The 16,004-nt window shown below is 38.4% G+C and overlaps 1 protein-coding gene across 1 annotated transcript in view; it reads right to left on the reverse strand.

Moving 5' to 3' along the window:
• Positions 1-16,004, reverse strand: part of LOC129279711 (sucrase-isomaltase, intestinal-like) — a 47,108-nt gene that overhangs the window by 12,093 nt on the left and 19,011 nt on the right. The window contains exons 13-20 of the mRNA XM_054915812.2: positions 13,159-13,295; positions 11,779-11,813; positions 10,375-10,491; positions 9,674-9,822; positions 8,251-8,335; positions 7,767-7,823; positions 2,031-2,158; positions 529-617 (exon numbers count right to left, since the gene is read on the reverse strand). Coding sequence (XP_054771787.2) covers positions 529-617; positions 2,031-2,158; positions 7,767-7,823; positions 8,251-8,335; positions 9,674-9,822; positions 10,375-10,491; positions 11,779-11,813; positions 13,159-13,295 — 797 coding nt within the window. The remainder of the gene's footprint in view (positions 1-528; positions 618-2,030; positions 2,159-7,766; positions 7,824-8,250; positions 8,336-9,673; positions 9,823-10,374; positions 10,492-11,778; positions 11,814-13,158; positions 13,296-16,004) is intronic.

Below are 16,004 nucleotides of genomic sequence, written 5' to 3' on the forward strand. Positions count from 1 at the left end.
CTATCCCGATGATTGCGTCTCCATTGCAAATAATCTCAATATATGTATTATGCAAGTTGCAAAGCATGCACATGCACACTATGCACATCATCTAACTTTGATGTGAACCTCATGTGCATGCATAATTTGTGTATGTTTTGGTCGCCCATACCGGACATTTGAGAATGCAGATTAGTTCTCAAACTGTTTGTTTCGAATGTGCTTCGGAGCTTTGTGTTCAAGTTTCACGAAACACTTTTGTCATCAAAATGGACGTTTTCATAAAATTTTGTTGGGTGGGCCTCGAAAAAAATCTGAGAGTTACAGTGGTCCTCGGGTAAAAAAAGGTTGAGAAGCCCGCTGATCTAAATGATAACGCCCTTTTTATCATGAAAGTAATGGGACAAGAATCATGACAGGCTTATTCAATACTTGGCAAAGCCAAGTATTGATATATGTATTGATATATGTAAATATATGTATTGATATATGTAAATAGAAATATATATGCATACATTATGTAAATATATATACAGTCTGACAGTTTACCTCTTGACTCGCCATCGTCCCAGAAGAGGTCACCATGAGCCTCGTGTCCGTCATCGAGTGCGACAATGAGTCCCAAAGGATTCAGACGGCTAGATAGTGATCGTTAAAAGTGGTGAATTACGACATGCTTTAATTAGATCGTGAACCTGTGAGTCATGACCTACTGTCCATGATAAAGCAACTCCCATGCGTAATACCGTATGATAGGGAATTGTTTGATCAGCGACGTGCGGAAGATTTGAGAAATGTGAAAATGTTTGGCTAAATGCTCATCATGACAAAGAGAACAAAGAAACCCTTGTCGAAAATTGGTGAATCAAAAAAGCAGTTTGGTTCTTGATTCTCAACAAACGACAGATTTATGATTTTCAGTCAGTTCCGAAACTTGGGACGAAATTGATGTTCCGATCCATCGATTTTCGACGAAGACCTCCCAGCTGTACTTTGTATTTCGACGGGAATTTCGAATACATTTACTGTGTTCTTGAATCCTCCGCATGTCGCGGAGCAAAAAAACTCACTAGTTTGTTTAAAGGTACGGGGGCGTGGACAGCAAATCGTATAAAAGGTCATGTGGGTAGTAGTGGCAATTCTGTGCTTTCTCTTCACTAGCGTACCTACGGGGGGGGGGCACTCTGCCCCCCTGACGAGCCACAACCCATACCTGCCCCCCTGACGAGTTTAAAAGACCTTTTTTGCCCCCTCTGACGAACTTGAAGACCTTTATTGCCCCCCCCCCCTGACGAGGTTGAAGACTTTTTTTTTTTTTTTTTTTGCTTGTCAATTTTTTTTCTGGTACGAAAACCTTTATTTTTGTATTGAAGACCTTTTTTTTTTTTTTTTTTTTGCTTGTCAAATTTTTTGGCGGCCGATTTTGCCCCCCCCCCCTGTGGAAAATCCTAGATACGCCACTGTTTCTCTTATTCTGATCTTGTTAAGACTTTATAAAGTGGAAAATGTGACCGTTGGGGGTAATAACTTTTAGGTTGGCTGCACAATTTCTTTACAGTAATTATGTTCTTTTTAGCAACGGGAGGTCACTTTTTCTTTGCATGATTAAGAAAAAGATATGGTAGAATGAAATGAACCCTTCAGTTTTCTATGAACTCCTCTTACCTATAAACAAAATAATAAACAACAAAATAATAAAATGATAAAAAAATATTAAAATTCTGCTTGCATCACTGTGGTTTTCTGTAAGTACCTTTAAACAAACCCCAAATTTTACGATTTATTAAGTACAGTACAAATAATGTGTAAAATCACTCAATTTCATTTGCACTACCCGAAACATTATGAAATCTTTATTTTCAAGTCATCCTTTCACAATTACTGTTTCAAATCCCTTTTAAAATAGGCAAAGCTTGGCAATAACAACGGTGCTGAGGATGATGACTCTTAGAAAAATGATATTGTATTAAGTGTGGATAAAATGAAATTGTACAGACACATTAACTATTCTTAAAATAATACTGAATAGTAGCTCCATTTATAATCGTTACCTGTAGACCGTCGTATTGGCAGGCTGTTGGGTCGGGAGGACATATCCCCCTCTTACATGCAGATTAAGATGATCCATAGGGGCTGGTAATAGTGATATTTGACCTCGTTGCTCGGTCATCTCCGTACCCTTAAAAAAATGTAAATTTATATAAATCACATCCATCTTCTTAGACTTGACGTTTAGAGAAAAGAATACAACTTCGAGCTCGTTCCGGTTGATTCGCGAGAGTGGGAGAGGACCTCTTTAATTTTATTTCTGTATAATAGACACGGCACATGACACCTTCGAGGTAGAGTGTGTTAATACAGGAACCTCTCAAAATGAGTTTGAAGTTATATTCTCTGTATAAACACGTCGATGAAATCACGCTCATGCTAGCTGATTCCAGAGGTTTTCATTACTCAAACACGCTAATGAGAATAGATTGTAACCCTTAGGCTTCGGCAGCGTTTAGGTTTCATAAAAGAAAATGCAAAACTTCTTTAAACACCTCAAATTGCCTCTTTTTGTATTACTCTTAAAAATAATGATGGAAACCATTAAGTTCTTTGGTTCCCAAAAGAAATGTCAGATGGTTTCTTTTTACTAAATATGTAAGAGTTAAACAAACAAAAATTCCCTTCAATTTATGGAACATTCAAAGCAATTCATGTTTATACGGGTTCGTAAGTTAAAGGGGTACTCCAGGGTGAAAATAATATGATTTGAACAGATTAAGAAAAATCAGACAAACAAAACACTGAAAATTTTATCAAAATCGGAACTGCCAACTTTAATGATAAAAAAAAAAAAAAGGTTTTTGTAGCTCAAAATACTTTAGAGGTACAGAAATAGTAGCCGAAAATAATATTGTTATTTCATATTGGACAGACGTGTTTATAGTCTTTATACTAGAAGGGTTTTCAATATATACATATTTAAAAAAACATTACACCACATCATTTACATTTTCTTTAGGATACATCACATCGATCGTTCAGTAGAGAGGACTAGGTGGGACGAGGTACCAGGAGGGATGAGTGCCCCTTGTATTTCATCGAGAAAAATAAACCAGTAAAACAGATAAAGGAAAGCAAAGAAAGAAGGGGATGGGAAAATCTGCGAAGGAAGAGGCTTATGGGCTTATATGTACCCCTTGGCATTCTGGTTCGATTTGAATGTATGCTCATAACTAAGAAATACCCCTGGCGGCACCATGATTGTCATGAAGCGATTGTGATAGCGTGCTATAAAAATTGATGGATGTATCATTTTGAATATTTGATATGGAAGAAACTTCTGTGTTTCTTTGATGTGGAAAAAGTTAAGCGTACTGCTGGCACGACCGCAGTTAAAATGTGACTGGCCAAGCGAGAATAAGGAGTTTCCCTTTACAGTAAATTTTACTGTAAAGGGAAACTTTTAAAGTGAAATTTCCGGCACGTTTCTGCCATAATTGGCTCATTTAATACTCTGGCGGAGCATTTTAATACTCCGGAAAGATAGAAAGAGGCGCAAGGTTGGATCAGTGTTTAAGCTGTTTTTACCTCCTTTTCTTTAAGGCAATGTATAATGGTCAGTGATTTTATATATGCAATCTTATTTCGACTTTATGACTAAATTGTATTTAATCTCAGAGGCACTAACTTTTCTACAAGCTCTGTTTCTTTTTTTAGTGTCTCATTTCTCTTGTTTTCTACATCATGTCGAATCAAGCTATTGATTTTATATGTATCATTTTTGTTATGCTTATTTTGTATTATGCTATTGTTCATTTGACACAGGATGAATAAAAATGCTTAAGCTAAACTGAATGCTCCTTTCAATAACACTGACGTAAAAGCTAGGGGAAGGGAAGGGTACGCCCCCCCCCCTCCTCACTAATAACCAATCAGGTGGGGAAATCATAAGATCCTCTAGCTTGGCGGAGACTAAAAACTATCCTACCTTAAAAGCTCGAACTTTTGCAAATGACAAGATCACACTACCGTGATCTTTAAAACAATGTTATTAAGAACTTTAAAAAGTCAATTTACTATTGCTAAATTGAGTGGCGTAATGGTGAATGATTATGTCCTATTCTTAGGCAAGGTTGTCTGTAAATGCAATAAAATACACGCACCAATATCCAAAATCCTTCGAATATATGCATTAAGGCGACCGCACACCTTACGATTGGTCTGCGACCCGATTTCAGAATAAAATGTAGTAGAATGTGATGCTAATATTGAGACTTGGAATATCTAAAGCCCCTTTCACAATTGACGTACGACCATTTGCGACCTTTTGGTCGTGCGACAGGCTTCAACAGGCATCAATCGCTATTAATCTCATAAGATCGCACATAGGCTTTCACAGTTACAACAGCTGTCGTACAACAAAAACAACCAGTAAACCCCGTTGCACGAGTAAGTCGCATATGCTCTTATTGTGCTCGTGCGATTAGATGCGAGTGTTGCACGAGGGATTGCGAGTGTAACGGTCGCATACATGCGAATGCAACGGTAGTGCAATGTTGTAAGCCGTTGCGATCGGTCTTGCTACAGTCGTATGGCCTATATATTATCGCACCCAGTCGCAAGACTGGTCTCTGTACATGTTGGTCGCTAGCACATGTGCAAGTGTTGTACGACGTCCAGTCGAGTAAATGCGACTACTTAGTTGTGCGACCTCTCGCACCAAGTCGTACAACGTTGAACAACACTCGCACGAAGATCGCCCGACCGATGGTACGATCTGATGCGAGTGAATCGATCGTATTTGATCGTGTTTTGATTTTGAACATGTTCAAAGTTCAGATGCGACCATTCACGACCACCTCGAGTTCGTGCGATCGTCTACAACGACTGCGAGTACTCACAAGACTGCTAGAGATCGATCGTGCAACAACAAGAAAAAACTGTTGCAGGCGGTCGTAAACTGGTCGGACATCAATTGTGAAAGGGGCTGAATGGTCGCATACATGCGAATGCAACGGTAGTGGAATGTTGCAAGCCCTAATTGCGATCGGTCTTGCAACAGTCTTATGGCCTATATATTATCGCACCCAGTCGCAAGACTGGTCTCTGTAGGTCTCTAGCACATGTGCAAGTGTTGTACGACCTCCAGTCGACTAAATGCGACTACTTAAAAGTTCAAAGTTCAGATGCGACCAGTCACGACCACCTCGAGTTCGTGCGATCGTGCAACAACAATACAAAAACTGTTGCAGGCGGTCGTAAACAGGTCGTACGTCAATTGTGAAAGGGGCTTAACTGTGTAATGTTCTAAATCATCGTACAAATACCTATGTTCAAATCTGTGAATATGCTATTTACTCTAAAATAAAGGCTTGCAATCTTTCAAAATGGTTATATTAGTATTCTTTCAATTAATTTCAACCTCAAATAAAATGATATGTTCCATTCACATTTTCAGAAAATGAGCAAAATGCGATTTGTTCCAAAATCGGATCGCGAACAGTCGTAAGGTGTGCGGTGGCCTTAAGGAGCACGATTTCCGTGGGATATGACATATTCGCCAATTCAGTGGATTTATCACCATTCGGGACGGGGCTCATTTTTGGCTCACAGCGTCTTTTTTTCAGGAAGAAAACATTTTAACTACTTAAATTTTTTTTTTTTAAGTAATAGTAATTCTAAAAAATAATGAAAGTTTTGCATAGGCGATACACATGATTCTGAGGAGAGGATACAAAGGCTGTTTCCCTCAACTTGGCAACAGGGCATGTTAGCTATCACTTAGCAGACGCTTTCTATAAAGCTGATAATCTTTGGTCAAAAGTCCTTCATTACAAACCAGCCTTTGTAAAAAGTCGGTGTATCAAAACAGCAGTGTCGTCCTGGACTCGGGTCAAACAATTATGTGCAAACAAAATGAATAAATGTATAACTAAATGAATAAATAAATATATAAATAAATAAACAAAATATATGGAGCACGATTATGAAAGTTCATCTGTGTTGGTAAAAGATAACGATTTTGTTGAACTTTGGTTCACAACACAAAAAACAGAAAATAACGAAGAGTTACCTCGAAATTTTCGGCTGCTAACTGCAACCTTCGTCAGCGATGTGACCCGATTTGACCTTAGTGACGTAATGATCGATGATCGGGTCGTAGACATTCGGAAGCTTGTATCGCCCCCCGTCTCTGTTGAGAGAAGGTCTGAACGCCCGGATGTAGATGGCCTCTTTCACACCTCTCTCGAAGTACCGCGGCTCCCTGTCCAGCACTTGTACCTTGTTGATGTCAACACAATGGCCAGGGGATTCGATGTGGATGTGCTGAGATACCTCGGAGGAAGTGGAGCTAGGGCGTCGGTGTTCAAGGAATCTTGTCCTAAGGGAACGTTCTGTTTCTCCTATATAAGATTCCTGACATAGACCCTTAGTCGTCTGTCCTTGACAAGGAATCAAATAAATAGGACCGGTGATATCCTTCTTCTCTGTCTTATCTTTCGGCGCAACCAAGTACTGTCTAAGGGTCCTTGTTGGTTTGTAACACACCCTAATGCCAAATTGACTGAAATTCCTACGAAGGGCTTCCGATAATCCTTTAACGTACGGAAGTACAATCTGTCCTTTGGGTGGCTTGGGGTTGTCCTTTCTAGGCGGAGACTTTCCTTTAGCTGAGTTATCGATCTTGTTGAAGACCCAACTAGGATAGCCGCACTTGGAGAGAGCCCGTTTAACGTGTGCTTTTTCCTCAGAAACGGTGACTGGATCTGTGATAACCGCTTCCGCTCGATGGAAAAGAGTCTTGATCACACCAAGCTTATGTTCAAGTGGGTGATTAGAGGAAAAGTTCAGGTATTGGTCGGTGTGCGTAGGTTTACGGTAAACTTTGATATCCAAGTTGCCGTCTGGTTGAATAACCGTCAAAGTGTCAAGAAATGCCAGCGACCGTCCTTCCTCACCTTCAGTGGTGAATTGAATGTCCGGATCAATCAAGTTCAGATGATCAGTAAATTCCTGCGAGAATTCTTTCTTGAGTTTCAGACCTTCTCTCAACAGAGACGGGGGGCGATACAAGCTTCCGAATGTCTACGACCCGATCATCGATCATTACGTCACTAAGGTCAAATCGGGTCACATCGCTGACGAAGGTTGCAGTTAGCAGCCGAAAATTTCGAGGTAACTCTTCGTTATTTTCTGTTTTTTGTGTTGTGAACCAAAGTTCAACAAAATCGTTAAATATATGGAGCGTTGTGGCCCAGTTGATTCATCTCCGGACATTGAAGAGGGTCGTGGGTTGGAATCCAACCGTGGAGTACTTTCCTTCTGTAAGAAATTGATCCACACTGTGCTGCACTCAACGCTGACGAGGTAAATGGGTAGCTGGCAGGAATTTTTCCCTGAAACACATCGCGCGTAACTGCTGCTCTGATAAAACCACGGTAAATTATGCTGCATTATTGTAGATCGCTTAGAGACTTCTGATGAAGTGTGAAGCGCTAAAGAAACAAGTATGATCATTATTATCATAAATAGATGTTAATGATGATGATAATCATAATCATAATGACAGTGATAATAATAATGATAATAATAATAGAAAATATCTCATAGATTATCAGTACTGACAAAACGAAGTATTTACGGTGTGAAGAGTTATTCAAATACTATCTGTCAGGTCTTTTAACACCTGCTAAACATTAAGCGACATCGCCGCCGCAACGATGATTATTAAGAGTCTTATTGAATCATTCATAATCCATATTGTTTCGTATACGAAATTATTTCAAGAAACTTACGTCGTAATAGTCGTACCATCTTGTATCTGGGAAGTATACTTCAACGTTGTATGTTGCCTGCAAATGATAAGACACAAAGAAAGATTCATATGGGAAAGCAAATATTTGTATTCAATTTACGACTTTTTTAAATCACGGAATAAATAGTAACAGATTTGCCATGCTTTATGCGTAGTATTGAAATAATTACAAATATAAAATAAGGGAGAATACTTAGATATGTTAATTTTATTGTATTATAAGAATTTGATCGCTTAAATCGAACAAGAATGTAAAAACAATATTTGAATATGAAAAAATACACTCTTTTTCCTTTTTTCTTTCTTTTCTTCTCCTGCCTTTTTTGCCTCCATTTATCATTTTCACTAGTTCTACACAATACATAATACACTAGTAGTGCACTTACTACAACTACTACTAGTAGTACTACTCATTTAATTCGAAATCTTAAAATAAAGGTGATATTTAGTTCACAGCTACATACCGTTTCTAGCACAGGAGATATCATAAAAGCTGGTCCCCACAAAAATTGCCTGTCTACGTCATAAGTCATGGGGTCAGATGCAAACCTGAGAAGCGAAGTACAATTGACAAAGGTCAATAATAAACAGTTATCATAATGTGGAGATGGGAGGGTGACACTAGCGTACCAACGGGGGGGGGGGGGCAGAGGGGGCAGTCTGTCCCCCTGACGAGCCACAACCCATGCAAAGGACGTATCCCTGCCCCCCTGACGAGATTGAAAGACCTTTTTTGCCCCCCCCTGACGAGCTTGAAGCTCTTTTTTTTTTTGCTTGTCAAATTTTTTTCTGGTACGAAATCCTTCATTTGTGATTGAAGACCTTTTGTTTTTCTTTTGCTTGTCAATTCTTTTTTCTGGTGCGAAATCCCTCATTTGTGATCCTAGGTACGCCACTGGAGGTGATATCTGGAAATGACGAATTCAGCTGGATTGAAGGGGGTAATTATAAATAACATTCACGGGAGAATAATTGAAGTAGAAAAGTAACGTATGTAATCATTTCGATTTTTAAAACGAATTTTTGAGCACGGAATGGAACGGCAATGTCGGAATCCAATCTCCGTTCATACCTTGCTTCTCTCATCATGTCCTTTGTCTTAAATTATCTTTGCCACGTTATGTTGAGCATTGAAAACCCAGGGGGCCATTTCCATTGACGAGTGGATACCATGTGCGACCCCCCAAAAAGAGTAAAAAATATCTCTTTTTTCAAGATAGGGCACGTTACGTACGTTACGTAATAAGGATGTAAAAAACACTAAAATAATGACAAAGAAAGATATATATTTCGCCAGAAAAACTATGTGTTTACGGTCCAATTTTCGAGGGTACAAAAAACTAAAATACTGTATTATAAGATGTACTTTTTGCCCCAACACTGCGCGTGTAGGGGTTTAGGGTCCGATTTGAGCGAGGTGCGTGGGGTAGTACTAAACCCAATGAATGTAAAGCCGACATCCGTGGTCACGTCCGTGACATAACAATAAAGATACCGTTGTACTTGTTCAGGGAGTCAATTCAGGGAATTCAAGGGTACCGTTTGTTTTTAATACTACGTACGCGCCAATACTTGTTAAGGGGTGCATTTTCAGCGCATGGAAAATACTTGTTTAGGGTGCTTTTCGAAAGCCCATGGTCGCGCATGGTATCCACCCGTCAGTGGAAGTGCCCCCCCCCCCCGGATTGAAAAGCGCCTTGTTCCTTGTTCTTTATCCCTGCACCATTTCTGAATAAGATTAAAAACGATTTAAACAATGCTTTGATGCTTTGTCTTTTTTAAATAACGTGTGATGTCTTAGTATAGATTAGAATTGCTTAGCATCAGTCATGATGTGAATAGACGTCCTCTCATAGAATCTGTAGAATAAAATATAAGTGTTCTTACTCATTCAGCAGAGGGCGCACGACTGTCGAACTGTCTTTATGTGCATGGTAGAATAGTGTGTATAGGTATGGGAGCATGCGGTAACGGTGCATTAGGATATCTCGTGACATAACTGCCATTTCTGGACTGAAAGCGGTCGGGTGCTGAGGCTGCAAAGAAATTGAAATAAAAATAGATCAGGGCCACCGTCTTACAAAGAGTTGCGATTGATTCGATCAACCTCGCCTAAATGGAAATCCATCGTTGTCATAGTTCTTCCAACCGGAAATACCTGCAATGTCCCAGTTTTAACAATGAGGAAGCACTGATTGCCAATATAGCGATGAATGTATGCGCATATACATCATATCTAGAAAACAATTTGAACAGACATGCACTTTAGATGTGGGAGATGTAATTTCAAATACCCTGAATTTATGAGTTTTTAAAAAGTCGACATAATACATCATTACACTATATCATTTTTGTCTACATGTATGCACATACATATACACGGGTACTGAAACCCGGGAAAGGGGCTTTTTCCTGCCCTGTCTAGTTAGGTTCAAAACAACGTAGGCTTACATACAGCAGGAGTCCAACAATGAGATCTAAACTATCGTCTCGTTAACACATGGGAGGGAGCCACCAGCGTTGTAATATATATTTAAAATCATGAATTGCGCCCTCATAATTTTGTTTGAATGAGAGTCTTCACTTACAATCATGCCATCCCCGTTGTGATTCCTTGCGTACGGATAAAAAGCACCAGTTTGCATCCATCTCCAGCACATCTCTTCCGTTGTGTTGAACCAAAATCCACAGATATCAGCTCCAATCTAAACCATTATAAAACGGGAAAGGGGGAGGAATTAAGTAACCGAATCCAAAATACGTTATCTCAGATTCCTCCAATCTATATCTAAACCATGACAAATTAAAATAAGAGAGTAAAAATTGGTAAAAAATAAAGGAGACGAAAGTAAGTCACGAGAATCAGCTCCGTCTGCTCCGATCTAAACCAGGACGAAGCAAAATAAATTATTCGCTACCCCCAAAAAATCAAGTTAAGGTCTAGATGCTAACCGGTGGTATTAAAGGGGGTTGGCTTACTTCGAGCTGAACATATTTTTTTCATCTGAAAAAAGAATAATGCCCATCGAGCAAATCGCTGACAATTTTACACAAATATAAGGAATTTTTTGAAATTTAAAGTTTAGCAATAGGCATGCACGCCGTCATGAAAATTAATTACATGGGTTAATGATGTTATGTCCTGAATTTGATTTTTTTACGTTATTACGTAAAATCATATATTCCATACAAGTATACAGTATGATATGTCTCCCTTCTAACAAAATAATTGGCAGTAATAAACATAATGTGCATTAACTCATTTATCAATCCTTTTTTTGCCATTCTTGGTGAAGAGAAATAATTTCATACAATAAAATGCAAAAGAAAGTGGGAGTATGACAACATTAGCTTCCTCAAACATTCATGAGTAAGTGCAGTTTAACTGCTTTTAAAGCAGTTAAACTGCACTTACTAATGAATTTTGAGGAAAGGTTCACTATATCATAGCGTTCTTATTATTTGTCAGATATTGATGACATTTTTAAGTGTTTTGTTTTTCCGATTTTTTTTTCTTTGGACAAAGAAAAGAATCGGAAAGACCGATTTTTATCTTTGTCATGATTAATTACTTTATTACATTAAATCATAATAGACCATACTGATGCGTATAGTCGTAAACACACACAAACATATATAATTTATACTTGAGCAGACAAAGAAAATAATCGGATAAAGAAAACACTTTTAAAAATTTCATCAAAAGTCTGGGGTATCCTTTTATTTAAATTTCTTATCTTCAAATTAACATGCATCTGCAGCCGAAGTGATGACTTCATCTGAAACCCCTTTTTTCTGCCTTAATTGATTTTTATGCATTTTTATTTTGTAGCTGCCTGCAGAGAGTGAAGCAAGATAATCTACTTCCTCTGCTTTGGCTACATGTATATAAGGGTAAAATACAAATAGAATATTACGTGTTTTAACAAAATGTATATATTGATGCGATTTAATACATACTTGTGTTCATAACATTATTTAATTGTACTTACATATGGAAAGCCAAACATGTTGAACTCGAACATGCCTGCAAAGAAAGAAAGGGGAATGGGAGGGGAAAAAAGGTGGAATTTCAATGTTCTTTATCAAGACGTTAGTGGCAGCTTCGCGCTCCCATCCTTGAAGAATGCTCTTCGCGCGTTTGTGAATTAGTTGGATTATTATTCGGCAAATGTACTTCATTATTCTGTCTTAATACAAAGAATGTTGACTGATCTGATTGACTTTAACCACAATCTCTAAAGCTTTAACATTCAGAGCGTTCTTTAAATTATTTTTTTCATTTATACTTTGACAAATCAGGGTGCTCCTTTTCGTTTACAATGGGGCACAAGGTATGTCGCCTGTGCAAATATCGAAGGCTTGCCATAGTTAGAATACATTGGATCAATCGCAAACCTTGGTGAGGCGAGGCCCTGCATGCTGTGTGTCCCAAATCGAGGCAAGTGTTTTCGCAACAACACTCCACCTCCTATGAACAAGCCTCAACTGATTTCTCATGCCAAAGGGATCATAAGGTATCTCTACTACATGTATATTTGCGTCGAAAAGGCGTACAGTGACCATGGTGACCTTGTCTTGCTTTAAAGACGTGCGTAGACATGTATTCCAGTGTTCTACACCAAATTTACTTAGAAACCAAAACAACTATTCTTTTTACAAATAAAACGTTTGTCATCGTTTCTTCTTTTTTCGGCAAGCATTATCATTTCACAAGTTTTGTTTCAACTACATACGAAACTACATACGAAACTAAAGGGGCTGTTTTTCATGCTTTTGCGATGGCGGTGGCGGCGTCTTCAACATTGAAAACTTGAACCAACTTATATAGCATATGGATCTCATTTATGAAACATGAACACAAGGGCATTCAAGTATCACTGATGATTTTGGAAGAGTTGCATGTCACTTGATCAATGTCAAAGGCCATTTATGATTAATGTAATTTTGTTCGAGTATCACCATTTAAATCCTAGTCAATGTTAAGTTTTGAAATGTCATAACTTTGATGAAATGGATATACTTGTCTATATTATTTTCATGAAACTTGGACTAAAGGGTAATCACGTTTCGTTTCACTGGTCATCTTGCAAAATTTTCAAGTCACATGATCAAAGTCAGATCTCATTTGAGGTCAATGAACTGTGTGTTTTATTATCAAATAAATGACGTTTTCTTTGTGAAAAACTTATTCATCTTAGTTGTTTTCAAACTCACCGCTGCTGCTATAATGAATTGCGTAACGCAGATGCTTTGCACTTGTTGAATATCTTAAACTAAATCCAACATACTGCGAAGATGACAATAATTTGTTTTGCTTGTAAGGACCCTCTTTCGAAATTCTAGCTCGCTTCGGTTTGCTGAACACTCACCTACAATACTCCACCAAATGTGTTCCCAGAAACTCTGATTGTCCCCAAGCCAATGTTGCCCATACTTCCCTGTACCAGCGAACGAAGACCGGGTGAAGACGAGGCTGCGTTTTTCTGGAAACACTGCCTTTATGGTCCTACAGGTAGTACATGATATAAGAGAAACGAATCTTTAACTAAAAACTGCATTCTATGAAATCGTGTTTGCAAGATCAATGATAAAAAACTCACAATAAATTGGAACCATTTCATGTAGAGGGTCAATTCACGATGTTTAAGTTGTACTTTACAAACTGAACGTGTACGTTTCCGCCACACTCGTAAAAGCCAGGGCTCGTATTCCATAAATGAGATAAGCATGCTTATGTAAAAATCTAAGCATTTTGTCTTATTTTCTGTCTAAGACAGATTTCTTAGCCAAAACGCGTATTCCATATAGAACTGGCTAAGAATTTGTTTTTGCGAGATTAAGACATATATAGGGTGAATGGCTTAGTAACTTTTCTTAAAACTGCAGAGTCTGCATTCCATAGATACAACGTGGCTAAGAACTTTGCCCAAACTTGACAGTTGTCTTAATTGTTTTAGTTTCAAGGCAATTTCGGCCCACGCCTTTTCTTTATCCTGAAACGTGATACGCAAATTAAGCTTGGGTCTCAAGATCTCTTCCCTCTCTCTAATTTCTGCTATTAGAGCAATTTCTCTCTTCTTCAGTGAAATTGGCCTTCCTTTTTTTCCTCAGCCTCCATCTTGATATTTGTTATGATGCGATTTTTGCTTTAACACATAAAACGCATAGACTTTTTACCGCGGAGCAGCTGTTACGATCGCGACAAAAGTTGCGCGACATTGCAATTTTCTCATGACGTCATATAATTTGAGACTTTGGCTTAGCCATATCATCTGACTTGAGACAAATGTCTTAGAGTTTATAGAATATCGTTAGGGACGATCTATTAGACACGCAAAATGCTAAGACAAATTGTTCAAACTTAAGCAAAAAGCTTATCTCGTTTATGGAATACGGTCCATGGGAGTACAAGCCATTGAAACGCAATTTCACCGAAATAGTCAATTTTATGCAGTATCTCTGACCTTGTCTCCCACTAGCGTAAATCCCGGGGGGGGGGGGATGGGGGGATATATCCCCCCCACACTTTTCGAGGAGGGGGATGGCCTGTACAAACATCCCCCCCCCCCACTTTTTACGAAAGAAATGAAAACAAAATCACCAGAGATAATTGTTTTATTGGTGAAAATTCTTCCAAAAATACCGCTTAAGAAATAAAATAATATTATTGAATCATAAAATGCAAATAAAGAGCCAGTTCACCATTTCCAAACGAAATACTTATGTCCTTATTATAACATTGAAGAGAAACCCCCGTTTCTTCCAATTCATCAATGTTGGGGTCTTTGGGAAGGGATTAAGATGGAATGTCAAAAATTTGTTGAATGTAATCTCTAATAAAACCATTAAACCATCATGGGGTAAAAAAGATAATAATATTGGAGGGGTATTTGCCATATGGACATACAGTGGCGTAACTACGGGGGACATGGGGGGCACATCCCCCCCCCCCATCGGCTGACCAAAAAAAAAACGGGGAAAGTGGGAAAAGGAGAAAAGAGGGAGAAAGGAAGAGAAACGTAGTGGGAAAGAAGAAAATATTATTCATTAGAATGTTATATTATATTATAACTATGTTAAGTTACATTACATAAGAAAATTTTTTATCATAACTTTATGAAACATTATTTGCCCAGGGCCTACGTCTTCATTGTTCCTGGTGCTCGCATTGTCTGTTTAACGAGATATATAATCCTGTTGTACTAAAGCATCCCGTTTTCAAGTCAATATAAACCAAATATATTTCATAGTACTTGAGTTATCATTGTTTTATGTAGTGACATATGCTTCTTTTTCATGACTCAAAAGTGATTGCCCCATGTTAAGGTCTTCGTATATATGAAACATTTCCTGTCCGTGATTACGTTCGCATTAGTGGATTGGTGAGATATGTCTGCTCTTCATGAATTCCTAAAATCAGTCCTTAAAATGTCCCTTCTTCTGATCTGAATATCAACAATTTTCAGCTCGCGCTTCGCGCTCGCATCATTTGGTTAATGAAATACGTATGGTCCTAGTTAATTCCTACAAAGAAACCTTAGAATGCCCCACTTCAGGTCTGAATTATCTAAGTTTTCATCTCGCGCGTTTTCATCTCGCGCTTCGCGCTCGCATTGTTAAGCGAGACAGGTACCTATCATGATTACACAAATTTGATTATAATGTCCCTTTTTAGGTGTGAATATAACAACATTTCAGCTCGCGCTTCGCGCTCGCATTATTTGATCAGTGAGATACATATCCGTTTAATGACATTTTCCTTAAAAATGTCTCTATTAGGTCACTCACTCAGTCATTCAAAAATTTTGCTGGTGCCCCTCCCCCAATGCCGTGACCCACGGTCGCCACTGTGGACATATCAATGACAATTCCTTGCATATCTAAAAACATGATTGCAAAAAAATGCCAAAATATTTCAGTCATCCCCCCACCCATCGACACGGATTTACGCCAGTGTTGTCTCCTTTTTCTTTTTGTATAAATAGTGTATTTCCATTTCAAATTCTTGCGTGCTAAACCCCAAAGTCCACGCTGAAAAAAAAAACACGCTTGCCGACAGTTTCGTACAGATGGGGGGCGCTTGCCCCCGCCCCCCCCCCAATTTCTTACCAAGAAGGAAAAAAAAGAAAATGAAAGAAAAAACAATGAAATATGATATTATTTTCTGAATGCTATGTCAATATCTATCACAAAGCTTGATTTTTGTAATAAATTT

The sequence above is a fragment of the Lytechinus pictus genome, chromosome 16, assembly GCF_037042905.1.
Source record: "Lytechinus pictus isolate F3 Inbred chromosome 16, Lp3.0, whole genome shotgun sequence".
Taxonomy (NCBI): Eukaryota; Metazoa; Echinodermata; class Echinoidea; order Temnopleuroida; family Toxopneustidae; genus Lytechinus; species Lytechinus pictus.